The 16,788-nt window shown below is 40.4% G+C and overlaps 1 protein-coding gene across 7 annotated transcripts in view; it reads right to left on the bottom strand.

Moving 5' to 3' along the window:
- Positions 1–5,048: 5,048 nt before the first annotated feature.
- The window catches only part of SLF2 (SMC5-SMC6 complex localization factor 2), a 31,492-nt gene continuing 19,752 nt past the window's right edge, over positions 5,049–16,788 (bottom strand). For 4 of the 7 annotated variants that reach the window (XM_061458886.1, XM_061458883.1, XM_061458889.1 and 1 more), the window contains 11 exons: positions 16,419–16,494; positions 14,786–14,927; positions 14,221–14,329; positions 12,931–13,107; positions 12,261–12,358; positions 11,164–11,248; positions 10,552–10,674; positions 9,625–9,702; positions 7,804–7,890; positions 6,418–6,486; positions 5,049–5,296 (listed from right to left, as the gene is read on the bottom strand). In XM_061458886.1, the coding sequence (XP_061314870.1) occupies positions 5,261–5,296; positions 6,418–6,486; positions 7,804–7,890; positions 9,625–9,702; positions 10,552–10,674; positions 11,164–11,248; positions 12,261–12,358; positions 12,931–13,107; positions 14,221–14,329; positions 14,786–14,927; positions 16,419–16,494 (1,080 nt within the window). In that variant the 3' untranslated portion in view covers positions 5,049–5,260. The other 3 variants (XM_061458885.1, XM_061458887.1, XM_061458888.1) reach the window with 3 other exon arrangements.

Here is a 16,788-nt window from a genome sequence, read left to right as displayed (position 1 = left end):
CTCGGCACCATCATCTGGAGGTCTCTCTCCCCAGCTTGGGTCAGGGCAAAGGGGACAGGTTCAGATTCAGAACCCTTCTATAGTTCTGATTCCAGCACACAGACCAGTGTGTTTGAGAGCCCAAATGGTGCTGTCTGAAGAGCCCACAGCCGCCCTGCATGATTTACGCTGCCTTTATAAAAGCCTAAAGTGTGAATAAAGCATGAAACTTAATGCCCAGCCATCCTCTCCCTGCAGCTGAGCCTGGCAGCTTTAAGCTATTATTATTCCAGCTGCAGCCTGGTGGTCAGCCTGGAAAGGAAGGGGACCCCCTGCTCCTGCCTGTGCTGTGACAAGCCAGGGCTTTCACCTGCAAACAGGCTTTAGGAGAAGAGAGCCTCAGACCCAGAGGTAAAGCCATGGAGCCTGCAAGCCCAGCTCACAGCACTCGCTGCCCTAGTGAAGGACATGCCTGGTAGCACAAACACAGCAAAAAATAATCTATTTACCCTTTCTGCCTTGCTCTGCGAGAGGGAAGGAGCATCACTCGTCCGGCTTCAGGGAGCTGCAGCAGTGAGCACAAACCCAAAGGGAAGCGCTGGCAGAAGGGCCAGGAACCCTCCCCTACACACCACACAGGCCAAACCTGCCTTGAAAAGCTTCGGGTCTACCCTCAGGCTGATGGCAAAGACGCCTTGATGACAACAAGGGGAACAATCCTGGAGTTTCCATCTCCTCCCCTGTAACCTCCCTACAGAAACAGGGAGACAACCTGAAGGAGATGAAACATCAGCAGCAACTCGCCACACAGCAACAGGGGAGGCATTCAGAGAAGTTCAACATACCCGAATGCCACTTGAAAGTCACCTGAAAATACATCTTAACCAGCAGCCTCAAGTATGGGGACCAGCTTTCAGCATCCACACTGAAATATCAAGACAGGAAGATGTGAATGTTTTTCTTCTCTCACCACTCAGCCCTACTTCGAATACCAGATAAAATATTCCCTTTCAAATTCCTTACTGCAAAGGCAAGGAAGCACTGGCTGAAAAAAGCAGCAGCCAGGCAAAACTAAAAGCACCTCTGCAAGAAGTCCTCTGAGGAATTTACTTTCTCCAGGATCCTCCCCATCATCAGCCCACACCACTGAAAGCCCTTTTCAACACTAGATAAGAAGGGGCCCCACCAGTAAAGCTGGCAAAACATCCACAAGGCAAAACATCAAGGTATTTCACAGCCCGGGGGGAAGATGGGAAAATGGCAATTTGAACATCATTAAGAACGTTCTGATAACTTAAACCACAAGGAATGAGCTAAATCCACTAATGATTGTCTGCCCTCTCCGGGCAGCTCCTTTGGAGGATCCCACAGCAGCTGCCTTGGCTCCTGCAAGCTCACTGAGCCTCTTCCTTTCCTCACATCGGCCAGTCCCGGGAGCCTTTTCTCTTCCTCAGGATGCAGAAACAAGCATTAATAGGTCACAGTGCCAACAACTGCCCCTCTGGCACGGCGGGCTGCTTCCTGTGGGGGAACTCTCACAAGAAGTTGCTCAAGAGCTCATAAGCCCAAGGACTGACCCCCTAGAATTAGGAGGCTCATCTCCAGCAGCACCCTTTCTCATTTGCTGTGGAACACAAAGTCACACAATCAGCAGAAGAAAACCAAGCGAGATACAAACCCAAGCCAGGGATGCTATGCTATACATAGGGTTCTCCTGGGAAAGAAAACCAAACACACAAGACCACCATTAATAATTGTGGCTTAAAGTCCTCTGCTAGTAACAAGGTCAGTAGAATCCTCTTTGTATCCCAACCACCCAGAAGTGCTTGTCTGAATCCCCCCCCAGATACCATACTCCTGCTGTCCTCTCCTGGGGCAGGCCACCTCCCAGGCCCAGAGCTGGCTGCCAGACAATGCTACCCAGTCACAGTCACCTTTGATGCAGACAGACCTGCCTCGTCAGCGCTCAGGACATTAACACTGCAGTACCCATGCCTCGTCGTTAAAAAAAGGCATTTTTCCACACTGAAATGCTACCTCTAAAATCCCATCACACAGCAATCTCACCAGCTGGTCCCCGAGCAGTAATGGTGCAGTTCACCTACTTGTTCCAGTCATCTGCTTTTCCCAACAATATTCTCAACTAAACTATCAACTCTGGGGACTTCAGAGAGTTCCTGCAGCCACTGCATCAATGGAGCGTACCTGTCCTACTGACCTTCAGCCAGACCTACCTGCAAGTCATTAATCACTTCTGAAATCCCCATCCATTACCAAGTTCCACAACAGGAACAGCGAGAACAGGAGAAGTGCAAACAGTTTTGCTGGCAGGTTTCTTCAATTTAAAGCCAGAAGCTGTTGAGTGCATTTGTTTTTTTTTTAAGCCATGCAGAACCTTGTGAGGACAAGGGGGGGGGGGGGGGGGGAGGGGAAAAAGGCAAGAGCCACAAATGTACATTTTATAGTCAGCCTTTAATTTTTTGCCTGTGATGACTGCAATAAAGTGCACCTAATTTCACATGAAATGAGATAACATGGCTCTTAATACAGCCAACATAACATCAAAAGATAAACCTCAGTGCAAAATGCTTATCTGAAGACAACCAAAGCAGTTAAGACATTTACTGTGCAAACAGCCTTTTCCAACACATGTAACTTCTGGCTGGGGGCCAGTAAATGAGTTGGCAAAACATAACGGGCAGCGGGTTTGCCATTTTGCTTCCCGACGTCCTGAAGCAGGTCTCAGCTCAGCAGTCCCTTGTCAAGGCTCTGCAGCAGTGCTTTGGGATCATCTCTGCAAGGCTACCATGAGCTCCAATTTAACCCATGTCTAGACTTTAGCAACTGGGGAATTACTACAGCTACAAAACAGATGGAGGAGAAGTCCTGACAAAGCAGGAGGGGAAGACAGAGAAAATGCCAGAATGTATACACAGGCATTAAGCATGAAAACACAGGACTGGCTGAGCCAAAAACGATTTCAGGACTTTCTCCATTTATAGTAAGCTAATCAGCTGTGAACTTAAGAATTACAACGTGCGCCCTAAGACCAAAATAGGCCCTGCAGCCATTTCTTGTGAAACAGAGCCGAGGCGTGCCCATTGTATCCAGGGCCACGTAACTAGAAAAGCATGTCTGGTTCTTTATGTCATTGTGTTAAATAAAAGTAAATATCAAAGTGGTTAATTTATCTGGAAAAAGACCTCAGCAGTTTCAGTGTGCTTTGAACTGCAATACAAAAGCTGTTAATCTAAACCCCTCCCCTTTTCTTCTCCAAAATATACAAGACAGCAACTTCAACTTTACAGGGTAAGAAAATATATACACACTACATACATAAGTAAACTTACTCTGCAATTTATACAACATTAGTGAGAAAAAAAATATAAACATTAAGAAAATTACATACAATATATTAAACAGGGTAAGCAACTGCTATCAGAGGGAAGGCTGACACACTATCAAAGGCGGAGGAGCAAAGGATGATGTTGCTATTCCTATACAACAGTAATTCTGTTTAGCCTAAAGCCGTTCTTTTGCCAAACAAAGATACCCTTTGAGGTAGATTCTTCCAATTCTTAAATAACATGTTGAGATTTTTAAAAAAGGGATTTTCTTCCTCTCCACTCCCTCCCAACAATGCCACGAGCATAACTTCTGTTTGAACAAAGCTAAGCTGATTATCCTGTGAAGGGCACAGAGAAGCTGCAGTCTTAGGCTAACTAACACTTGAAATGAAAGACAAAACATTTAGCATGAATTCACAACTAAAATACCTTCCCACAAGACATGTGTCCATTCTATAGCAGTTCCTTTATGGGTAATATACATACTTAAATGTGAAGGTTGGTGGTGTTTTGGGGAGTTTTTTAGCCTTATACATTCTAATCTTGGAAAGTTATAGGGGATTTATGATACAAGACAGAGCAATCTACAAAACTTAAAAAGGAAACAGTATTATAAAACGCACATGTTGATACTGTTAAAAATCTCACTTGAGGGAATCTCAGTTGGTGCTTCTACCCAATACCTTAACTTTCTCTTCATACATACACAGATCCTACAGACTAATCACAGCGTAAGATTTAAGCGATGGCATTTGCATGGAGAGCACAAAAGGAGATCACCACCTGACTACTTCACAAACAGCTCTTGGAGCTTTGTGACCACACTGTGTGTGCAGCAGGACTTCACACAAAGGAATTCAGACCTCCTGTGGCTTGCACAGTTTTCACATAGGCGGACCAAATGCTCATCTCCCCAAATCTCCACCGAGCTGAGACTGTAGGATTAGTATGTTCTCCATTTAGGACAGTGCTGAAGCCAGATAACAAATATGTATGTTTGTATGTAAGAAACAAACATACTCTTTTATAAAGAGTAGTACAATACTACTGGTGTAATAAGATCTCACCTATAACTTGGTCTTACAGAAACACTTCCCTTGCAGTCACATTCACTGCATAAATAAATACCCGAAGATGAGAAAGTTAAATTAATGTATCACTAACATAACAAATTCCATTTTGTTGTTTGATAAAACACAACCACAGAGCAAAGAAGCATCCACTTAACCTGTTTGGGCACAACCATGCTTAAGGTCTGCTTCCACCGTCAAGTGAATACAACAGCAGTCACTTGTTCACATGCAACTGCTGTATTTTGTAGTTTTTTAGAAACACTGGATGCTCATACCAATTCTGCTTTGCAGATTAACATGTGCAGGCAATGGTGTTTATCCAGCCCAGTTCTGAACCACTTCCTTACCAGATCACAACAGGGGAGGCCTAACACTGTTTCTGAACTTGCATTCCATGTCATGGGGCAATTCTTTCACAGCTATCCTACACGGATGTTTGATGGTGTGTGCTGGCAAGAAATCTAAGTCATACAGCTTCCAATATGTCTTGTGATTAACAACAGAAATGAGAAAACTTTCCTCAGCTCTAAATAGGATAAAATATATCTAGCTAATTCAGACAGGACTACAGAAAGAGCTGGTTGGGTTTGTTGGGGAGTTTTAACTGTAAAAACCAAAAACCCCAACAAATAACTGATTTTTTCTTTCAGTTTACCCACTTCAATTTTTCAGAAATAGTGTATTTGTAGGAAAAGCAATGTTAATCAAATCAGATCCTCGTGTTTCTAATATTTGCCTGTATCAAGCTCATGTTCCAACTCAGGTGACTGATTTCTTCTGTTCTGATCAAGGTGAAGCTCCATTCATTCTGTATCTTCCTTAAGAGTTTTTCTGTTATTTTTCCCTGAACTAGGCAAGATTTCATGAATCTGGCTCCCAGAAATCATGCAGTTTTCCCTAAAGAGCAAAAACAAAATAGTAAACAAGTCAAAAAAACAGTGATAGTAGTGTAAAGTAGGCAAGTGTTTAGCCAGAGATCACCATGATGTGTTGCAAGTGCCTAGAATTTTATTCAGAAACACTTGCCAGTTTTCACATATGTGAATCAACCCCACGTATCTCTGAAAGAGCTGCATCATTATCAACTTACATCAGTTAGTAAGCTGCAAGTTGCTTCTGCAGCCATGTGTTACTAATTTCCTTCCCCCTCTAGAAGAAGAAATGTCACACATACAACTATGTCTCTATTGCGCATTGCTGGGAGTCACTAATAGTTTTTACAGACAAATGGTCAATGACACAATTTTTAACTGAAATCAATACTAAGCATATACGTATAATTTCATTTTTATAGAAGTGTATCACTACATTACTAGAAAGTTAATGTTTTTCCAAGACAGGACTCAATCAGATGGCCTGATCACATTAGAAAAGAAATCTTACAACCCTAGAGTGGAAGAAACAGCTCTGAACTCTGGGTACCAGCAGAAATTATCCACCTATTCCACCAAAGACAGCTAGGCATCATGAAGGCAAATATTAATGCGAGACTAATCAGGACATCATTACTACTGGTGCTTTCATAGAGCACAAAAGGCTTTTCCTAGTCACTGTATGAAATTCAACACATTTGAAGGGGAGGGAGTTATCAAGGGCTGTTAAACATATGTTGATAGAGCCCTGGACTCAAGTAGGCTCCAAGTCACACGCTGCCAGACCACAGCAGGAAGTGCATCATTGTGTTCATGCCCCAATGTCCTTCTCAAAGTGTCTGCTAATAACTATAATCAGACACAGGCCCTGTGACTTGACTCAGTACTAACATTTTAGTGTATTATACAAGCCCTTTACAAAAGCAGCACTTTTAAGGATAAAGATGAAATCTTGGTTTTACTGAAGCCAACAAGGTAATAATTTTAATTAAACTCTATTCTAATACATTTAATTGCATGCCGCAGCCATGCCATTTACGAAGAAAAAAATACTCTTTAAAAGAATATGCTGTTTTCAAATGCTAAAATCATGAGTTAAATGCACCCTGCAATATGAAAAGAGAGAAGAAAGTTTCATTACAGTACCTGAGTAGGCCGAGTGGTTTGTATCACATCTTGCCATTTGCCATATATCCTGGCAACCAAGTCTTTCACCTGCAAGTTCAGACAGATTACTTTAGGCATTTATGCTAAGAAAGCCAAGATCATACCCCATCTCACCCCAAACCCCAGATAAACCCAACACCCAAGGTCTACTGGGACAATGTTATAGTCAGCCCAAAGTATCACCACCTCAATTCCAACCAGACCCCTGTAATTTGGGACTCTTAATGCAAAGTAATGTACTCCACACAAACACATTACAGGCACATGACTCCCCACGTTAAGTGTTTGGAATCAGCATGCAAGCCTCTGGCTTCCAAACACCCACCTCATCCTTCGGGTGAGTTCAGTTTGTTACACAAGTCTGACTGTATCTAGAAAAGGTGCCTGCAACTGCAATCACAAAAGCAATTCAAGCACTGCCTGCTTCCAAAATTAACTCCTTATATGTAAAACTGTGCTTTTTCATAACCAATCACAAGCAGGTGTTTAATCCAAGCCATTCAGAACTGAGATTTGCTTCATATGCTGTGTTAAAACCCAGCACAGTGGAGTCCTCTAGAAGTTACTGTATGATTACACAAATGAAGTGATAGGAAAAAAACAGAGAAAGATTTTCCCTTCTCAGTGCAAGGGAAATAAAAACTAAAGTGAATGAGACCCCAGACACAAAAATCAAGGCAAGAACATTTAACTTGGTAAAAGGATCCATGCTCTACTCATCTGGCTGAATAAAACAGAACAATCTTGAGGATGCAAATGTAAGGATGCACACAACTGCAAATGTCTGATTTAAAGCTGAAGAAGCCAAGGCTTTTCAAAGCTGAGGTTGGTCACTTATCACTGCTCTGATTTGGCCTGCTACAACAGCATGCAAAGCACGAAAGTCATAAAATTACAATTTCATCAGTAAACCCCACACCACAAAGCAAATGAAAGTCAATTATCCAAGCTTGATGCTACATCACATACACCTTTGGCTTAAATCTGCAACAGTTTCACCTAATTCATTAATTTGAAAATAAACCAGAGACACATGGCAAGATAGGCTAGTATTCCAGGCTTCTGTATCCTGCTCGGCATGTAGCCTCTGCTCTTTGGAGCCAGCTACCAATGACTGACAGGAAAAGAAACAGGGCAACTCTGCAGTTCTAAAAGTTGAGATGCCTGGTTAAAAGGATGACAAGCTAACGTTTTGCAGTTGTTAATAGTCCTGTTGTTAGCAAAAAGAGTATTTTGGGCATATATTTATGTACATGCAAAGACAGGATGCAGACAGAGAAAACAGGGCTGAGATAGGGGAACACCACACATCAAGAACACTAAAAACCATCCCAAAACACCCCCTCTCCAACTTTCTTGTCTTACCTTAGTTCGATAAAACAGCCTTGCATCTTCCCTAATATCACATTTTATGTGCTTATCTAAGGCACCACAAAGCTTCAGTAAGTGTTGCTAAATAAAGACAAAAGTGTACAGCTCTTTAAATCCTCCATGTCAAAACTAAAAGCTTCCTTCAGACATTACTGCAATTTAAAAACAATATGCATCAAGTTGATTTTTTCCTCAGAAATATACAGTAAGGAAGGAAGAAAAGAAAGAAAGAAAGAAAACAAGACCATAAGATCCTCTGTCGGTTGCTGGCATGGCCCTGGTACAGCAGATGTAAGAGCTTTAAAAAAAGAGTTTAGAAGTATAAAATTTGTGATGTGTAGCCTGCTACAGTTTCTACCAGCTAATTTGTAAGTCCTGTCTGTTCCCAAGGCAGCAAGTGCAGTGCCATTTATCAGCAAAAAAAGTTCAGAAGTTACAATAGCTAAAAAATAACCTTTTCAGCAATGACTCCGGTCATTTTCTTTTGTAGGAATTAACTAAGCAGGTAAAACATAGCCAAGGTTTTTGCACTGACCTCTGATTTATCTCAAAATTCCTCATTACTTAATAAAGCAGTTTTGTAACTTCATAATCTCTTGATAATGGGCTCCCAAGATCTTTCCCATTCTGTGAACTCCTTTATAAGATTCCTGTTTTCAATCTCTCACCGAAGAGCTTCTAATAGGCTCTGCTCTGCACAGCAGGTGAGACATCCCAAAACTCTAAATATAAACATTTGCTGGTGTCTCAAGACCATGACAATTTACCTCATCTCACTGGAAGAGGACCAGGAATGAAACAGTTATACTGATTTTACACAAAGCCCAGCCTGCACAGTAATCAGCCATACCCCTCTTGCCACTTGATGGTTATAACAGGTCAGTGAATAATAGACTCTTTCTTCATTAAGAAATACAGAAACATTAAAAATTATATTAAAAAAGATCAAGTTCTCCACAATCTTCAGGAAGGCAATGTAAAAAAAAAAAAAAGCAAAACAAAAAAAAACCCAAAGAAACCAACCCTACCCCAAATCTCAAAACACCATTACAATATAATTCTTTACCAAATTGTTTCAGATTACACTCTGCGATCATCTTTTTTGCTTTGAGCAGGAAATTGAGACACTTAAGCCCCAAAAGTTAACCAAACATTACTGCTTTACCTCTCTCAAACAGTTCATTTGACAGATTCCTTAAAAGCCAACAGTGATTCCACATGATAGAGGATGTATATAGACACCCTGCCGCGAGCAACTAGAGCAAGTGATCACAGAAATCTGAACAGGATTACTGTAAGTCTAAGCAGAAGGTATTACTTAACAGATGCTTACATCGCATCACATGGCACAGAGGAACTATCACCACAGAGAACAGAAGAGATACAGTCCTAGTTTTCACTTGCTGCATGGCTGCACTCCAACGTGAAAACCATGGGGTGTTTGAACACATCTGACTGGATACTTTCAAAGTACTTTTAGATACTTTTTATACTGAAACATTTCAGCTGTACTGCAAGAGTTCACAGAATCATTTGGCTTCTTAGAATGTCTGTTTGAGTTAACTTACGGTTACTTTCTGAGAAAGATTAACAAAATAATCATCTGCTGATCCATAGCTTTGTGTTCTGAGGTTGCTCCATTTGCAGAAATGCAGAAGAGGTTTATTTCTCCGCAAAAAGTGCAGAGAAAGCTCTTCCGCATTTACTTTGCCCCAGAACAAGTTTCCCCCCAGTGCTAGCTTCCACTGGTGATCTATCAGATGACAGCTACTGATAAAAACCCAAAGATTTTTAGGAGTTACTTAAGTTACTTACCCTTTGATTAGAATTTACACGATCAAAGATACTAGCTTCACTGACTAGATGAAGGAGGATGTAGATTAGGTAGTATGCCTGGAGAGAAATCAAAAGAGCTTTAGCAGTCAAAACACATTCATAACTCTTCACATCTAGATCCAGCACAATTTTTGCTTTTGGAGTAATTCCTCCAATAGCCATATCAATGGACAAGTATGCCTACACATTTGCTTATCTAATTTAAAATAGTACATTCATGTATCAGAAACATTTTTAACCACTATTACACTGGTTTAAGTTACTTAAGTAACCTACAACAGTTTCTGTAGTTTTAATTACCAAAAATTAAATTCAGGCATTGGCTTTATTTTCCCATCATCTACATCTAGATCTAAATACTTGCTAAGAGATTCCATGGCAGACTGAAAGAACCAAACCAATATTCAATTTTTGTATGGATGGAAATTCTTTCTAATACCTGTTTATGAGAAAAGATTCATAAAAGATTCATAAAACTCTTTCAGAAGTCTGCAGATGAAGGTCTGGTTCAGCATCAAACAGTTCCCACCGATTACATGAGAAGGGAAGAAGGACAGTCCTCTGATTACAGAAGACAGAACTCAAAACATCCATGTGACTGAGACATTCAGAAAATCTGACCCTTTCCCCGTTTGTTAAACAGCCTAGTACAGCTTCCTCCGTCACATGCTACTTCTTTCCTTCCTCCATGACTATAACCAAAATAGGATATAAGATTGAATTATGCAGATGAACGCAGCAACAAAATAGTGTGTGTACAGTTCCACGTACAGAACTGTCTTCACTTAACAGGAATTAAAAGAAGCATTCTCAAAATTATAGAAGATGCAATTATATAATAATAATTAAATATTTATATAAAAATATGTAAAAGACAAATGCAAAACCCCACTTCCAGCTCTGTACCTCCTGTTCTAGTTCTGCATGACACTGGTCTCCATCAGCATCCTGCTGCTCCAGTCTTTCCCTCATCTTCTTTAGTAGATTAGAAGGTTTCATGTAGACAAGAAACTGAAGCAGAAGAGACATCTACAGACACAAATGTTAACAAATTGGACTGGTTTACTGGCAGTTGGTTTGGGAACCGAATGCCACTACCATATATGTGTCCCCCAAGAACAGGACATAAAAGGGATTTTTAATTAAAATGGAAAATTTTCATGCTTTGGGTAATTTTTGACTATTCACAGAAAAAGTGTCAGTATGTTGCCTCAATAAAAGATCAATGCTACAGAAACAAAGAGCAACTCTACATGAGCATAAAAGGAAAACTGAAAGTGTAGACCTCTTTCCAACATCCAAAATGAATGCTTAGGCACATGAACAATACTGAGCTTAAAAAACTGCAGAACATGCAGGTTACACACACATGCAAATATGCTTCTAATACTAAACTAAAAATTAGTAATGGTAACTTTGCAAGGTTCTTGAAAATAGGCTTACAGTGTTAAAATGTAAAACAATAATATTCATGTTTTCTAAACTTTCAACTTGGGACACACCACATACATGCAGTACCTGTTTGTCACTGTCCTCAGGTATTTCCACATCCTTTTTGAGAAGCTTTGAAATTATCACCAGGCTAAGACGTCTTCTTAATTCCCTGAAACACAATTCAAAGACCTTTCTTTCCCAGAGAATTTCTTTAATCCAAACTGTTTCTACATAGTATAGGAGTCTATGGATGGCTTCCCTAGACATAAACTTGCCTACAACTATTAAATTGGATTTTCTGAATATAAGTGCTATTAGACTAGTAAAGAGACTAGTGAAATATAAGTACCCTTATCTCATGGCAGCTTTTCTTCTGCACAAATAAACAGTACAAGATGCTTGCATCCAAGCCGAAAACCGAGGGCCAAATTCATTCTCCTTGCTCAGATACATTATAATGTATTCATTTCAAAGACACAGAACTCGTCACACATTGACACTTAAATGCAGATATGAATCACCCCCCCAAAAATTTAACTTTTGGTCATTCAGGAGAGAACTAGAGTAGGTGATGGATCTGAAGGGGGGCTATAGGGATGCTGGGGAGGGACTGTTCATTAGGGACTGTAGTGACACGAAAAGGGGTAACGGGTTAAAACTTAACCAGGGGAAGTTTAGATTGGATATAAGGAGGAAGTTCTTTACTGTAAGGGTGGTGAGGCACTGCAATGGGTTGCCCAGGGAAGTTGTGAATGCTCCAGTCCCTGGCAGTGTTCAAGGCCAGGTTGGACAGAGCCTTGGGTGGCCGGGTTTAGTGTGAGGTGTCCCTGCCCATGTCAGGGGGGTTGGAGTTGGATGATCTTAAGGTCCTTTCCAACCCTTATTCTATGATTCTATGTCAGAACCTGAAGTTAAAGTCTATCTTTGCTGTAGGGTACCAGGAAGTTTGCAGCCTAGAAAACTACACATAAAATGTAAAAGAACTTCCACAGCAGAGGTGATCAAAAAGCTATATACACACACACACTACTGACTGCATATACCTCTGTAACATATGAGAAAACCCACGTACATTTTTTAAAGCAGCATGTAATACCTATTGCATTTACCAGACTTTGAGCTTATACAGATAGATCAGCTGTTACCACTATTACATATTTGTGCTGTTACAGTGTCATTACCGTCCACGTGTTACCCAGCTAGGCACCAGCTGAACCAGCCATAGGAGATTATGGTGATGACTGGAGAGTTCACTCAGAGCCAGGCAGAGCTCAGGCATCTTTAAAAGAACAATGAAGAATGCATATGGTGGGCATTTGTTTTATTTGTAAAGAAGCACACATCTACTCCCTAGAAACATATGCAGCATGAATATTAAAAGAAATTGAGCTAACAAGAGATGATGTGCATAAAGATTATTTCTGCATTGCACCTATAGTTAAGTCTGCTAAATACCATTTTGAAAAAGGTTAGTTGAAATCAGCTTTTCATTACGTTTTGTTAGCTTAATGCAATCATTTTGTCATTCTTTCAGAGCCATTTTAAGCATAATCTTGTCTTAGCTAAAATAGCAGCAAGTTCAATACAGTCCCCTTGCAGAAGGGGACAGGCAAATGTCAGGCAACAAAACCAACTCGGTATACCCACCCTCCTCCTAAACTTTGCACAAATCCAAAGCTCCCAATTTGTTCAGCTTAGATTTTCAAGCAGCATTTTTCTGATATGGAAAAAAAAACAAAACCAAAACCCAACAAAAACCCCCAAAACAAACAAAACTTCAAAGCAGAAGTTTCTTGAAAATTAAACTGCAGTTTCATAAATCCAGTAGAAGAAAATTATTTATGAAGTTACCTTTGTATCCCAGTCTTCTATTCTTATCAGAAGCTTCAGGAAAAGGCACTGAAAATCTATCAAAGGAACATGCTTTAACTGTTTCTCCAAGCTTATTTTAAATAGCAATAGAAGCAGCAGCATTATTTCTTGATCAGTATATCCACCTTGAATTACTGTTGTACAGAAACCTAGAAACTTTAGAAGGAAAAAAAACCATTAAAATCTGAAATCAGTTTAGTTTATTTTAAAGTATGAAGACAAGTTACTAAGTTTTCCACCCTCACATTAAAGCATACCTCAAATTGCAACACCTGTGTACTAACATGTCCCCATCTCCCAGTAACTGCACTCTGTGGAGGCTTGTGTTTTGAACAGTGTCAATATTCCCTGGATATTACAGGGGTAGGAACAATTTTTCTCCACTGCAGGTAATTCTTGTCTAACTGAATCAAAGACTGACATAGCAGTATACCGCATATACTAAATATGCAATACTGAAAACGATATATCAAGAGATTTTCCCCCACCCAAGTACTATCACATGGGTTACTTACAATCTGGGACACCTGCATAAATGAGAACAAAAATTACTCGAGAAATGTGTATTCTGCCTCGAGTGGAGATGCTTCAAGTGCCTCCTCTTGAACCAAGTGATTTTATAGTTAAAAATTTCCAGAAAAAAGTATTTTAGGATGCCTCAAATACTTCCACAAGGAACTGAAATCAGTTACAAAGCCAGTATTTTTACCATACAACCTTTAATCACAGAGAAGTAGCCTGTGAAGTATGACCAGCATTCATTCAGCCTATGGTTCCACAGGACTTAATGCATGGATCCAACAGCTCACTTCCACAGAACAGCAAGTCACAGCTCCACCTGCCCCGCAGGAGCTCCCACTTTCATTCACACTAGGCTGCCACAGACTGATTGCATACCTCCATGAGCTGCACTAACACAATGAGGTAGCATAAATCATAGCACAAACATCAACTCCCCATTTTCACTGGAACACAGAAATGCACTTCTACATGAGGGAGCAACGAACTCTGATAAAGATGTCACAGCTAGAAAAGGGAGGTAGCAGAACTGTGCAGTTGTATGTGAAGCCAGTGGAAGTCAGGAAGCTCTGAAGTCTGCAACAAGCCTTCAGTAATCTCTGCTGAATGTGAAGCTGAAACCCCAGGATAGCATCTACTCACCAAACATGCCCAGACCTAGATTAGGACATCAGGAGTTTTGCTAAAAAACCAAAGCAAAGCCACCCCCCGAAAGCCAAACCCCTTCCACACTAACTGGAGTTCTCTCACCTTAATCACATTGATTAAATTGTTCTCTGGTAGACTGGAAAAGGCTGGACTGGCAGAGGTTAGCTCTCCTCCTGGCTGGTGTTTACTCATTGTTTCTTGCATCTGACTTCTAAGAAAAGAGACACTAATTGAGCAGTAAATCAACAATTTAAAAGTCCACAAAGGCTTATCTGCATCAAACTGAAGGGAAAAAAAACAACCCCTACATGTTTCAGAACGCCTTCAAATCAAACCACTCCCCAGTTACAGAGCACACACATCTATCCCAGCTTGTAAGCAATTAATTGTAATTCTGCTCAGCTATTTGGCAACAATTCTTGTAAACCTCCATTACGAAGATGCAGGACAAAGGACAATGCTGTGGGGTTTGCTGAATCCTTACCTAGAAGGCACTGTTTGAAGTACTGGCTTATTTACTCTTAATAAAACCTGAGCTGAGAATTTAAAGAAGAGTATGGCTTGGTGGAAGGGACGGGAAATAAAAGAACCTTCTGATTCTACATTCCAAGCACAAGGCTTGCTTTCACAGGATCTAAGCAATAAATATCAAAAGGAAGACACTTACAAAATATCATACTCGTTAAAGTTGGGCTGAAGCTGCTGCAATGGAAAGAGAGATCTAAACGCAACACCCATATTGACAAAAACAGCTGACACATCGGCTAGTGAAGGAATCCATGGTTTAGACTGTTCATCACTGATGGAAGCTACAAGCAAAAGACATGGAATGGATTAGTTTTGAATTTAGTTCTTAGCATAAGTTCCTCTTCAGGGAAACAAATAAGCTCAGCAGACTGCACCAATTCTACCAGCTCTCGTATCAGATGAGTTGGTACACCAAACAACATGCTTATTTTCAGAATGATGAGTGGAAAAAAAACCAGAGTAGTCTAACATAGTATTTTATGCTGGAGAAACATTGAGTATTTTCATAGTGGGACTGGAAATGGAGCTCACTAAGGTTTGAAAACAGGCAAGGTTTTTAGAACAGAAGTGCTGAACAGGTGGAATTCACTCACCTCATAGCAACAATGCTCACTGACAAAAAGGGCTGATCTGTATGACTTGTACCTGAAAATCTGCAAACTGTACAGAGGATTCTCTACAGGACACTAAACTAGCAAGTAACAGAACTAGATGCAGTGTCTTCCAAACAATTACAGAATTATTGGATCATTTCTGTGTGTTAGAGATAAGTTTGTAAGAAAACAACAAATACAAAGGAACATAACACGCAAGACACTGCAGGTTCACATCTCAACGTTTAATTTAGTAAAAACAACAACAAAGAACATGCTTCCTCAGTTAAGCACTGGAATAGAATGTCTCAGGTTAAAAGATTACACAGTTAACAATTTGCCCTAAGTCTTTGAATGTGATTTCATCAGTTTGAACTGTTCATTCAGAACCAAGCTTAATGCCAGTAAAGTACAAAATAAAGCAGGCTACATTCCCTCCTACGCTCACAGTCTGTTTTCAAGCAAAATTCAAAATATGGGGTGCAATTTGGATAGACCTGAGCAAGCACTTCAAGAGAGACCATTACTTTTCTAATGTTAACTGGCAGGCTTAAATGAACTGGTGACTTTTCATGGATCTGAATGGAGACATAAGGAACATATGAAGGAACTTGTATTGAAAAGTATTTAAGAGTACAGATGGAGGAATGCAAAATGCACGAAACATGAGCAGCAGCACGGGCTGAAGCAGATCCTTGAAAATGTTTTGGGTTTTTTTGCAGGCGTATGATTCTTTTCACTTTTGCCATTTATCTGGGCAGTAAACTATGCAGTGCTATATACTGGGTTTGACTATGTGAAAAACACCCTGTAGTCCTTAAGCTATGAAATTAAGGTCTGGATTTTCCAAAGTAAAACATGGAAAGGGGAACAAACGTCTGAGCAGACTGGGCTCATTTTTAAGTCACCTCTATTTGTGAAATAACAGAAGTGAGTTTAAAAGGCTGTATCAGATGCACTGCTTTGCAAATACATGCCAGCACCACATCCTGTGGTACCAGCTTGCACACACTCAGTGAAAACCAACTTCTAGCATTTGTGCAGAACATACAGAAAGAGACTAAATTCATGCCAGAATCAGAGACAGAGCCTTTTACTTCCTCCCCAAAAACCTTCTACACTTAACAGAAGGGAAATGCCTTCATTCAGGTGGTCAGTTTCAATTCTTCAAGCACTCACCATTTTTTAGTGTTATCTCCATCAATCTGTCTAAAACCTGGGTGGAAACACAATAGTCAGGATGAACAGACATCACCTGTGGAGAGAAAAAAATGCTACATGTCAAACATCAAGCTGCATGATGGCATCAGTCTGCTTTTAAATAAAATGAAAAGAAAGCCAAAAACAAAAAGGAAAAAAACCCACCCACAAACCAAACAACTATTTGGTAAAAAAAGAGACAGTAACAGAAGGGAGGAAAGAAAACCCCAACAAAACAACAAACCCCCACCCCCCAAAAAGCCCCAACAACCAAAATCAAAAACCCAATCTGCAGTGCAAAGATGCTCTGAATACATTAAAACCGAGTATTTGCAGTATGGGAATGCCA

The sequence above is a fragment of the Pezoporus flaviventris genome, unplaced genomic scaffold (genome assembly GCF_033815535.1).
Source record: "Pezoporus flaviventris isolate CSIRO_AGI_PZ_B2104156 unplaced genomic scaffold, CSIRO_AGI_Pfla_v1 ptg000029l, whole genome shotgun sequence".
NCBI classification, from domain to species: Eukaryota; Metazoa; Chordata; class Aves; order Psittaciformes; family Psittacidae; genus Pezoporus; species Pezoporus flaviventris.
The sequence above is the reverse complement of the archived record's forward strand: the minus strand, read 5'-3'. Positions and strand labels throughout refer to the sequence as shown.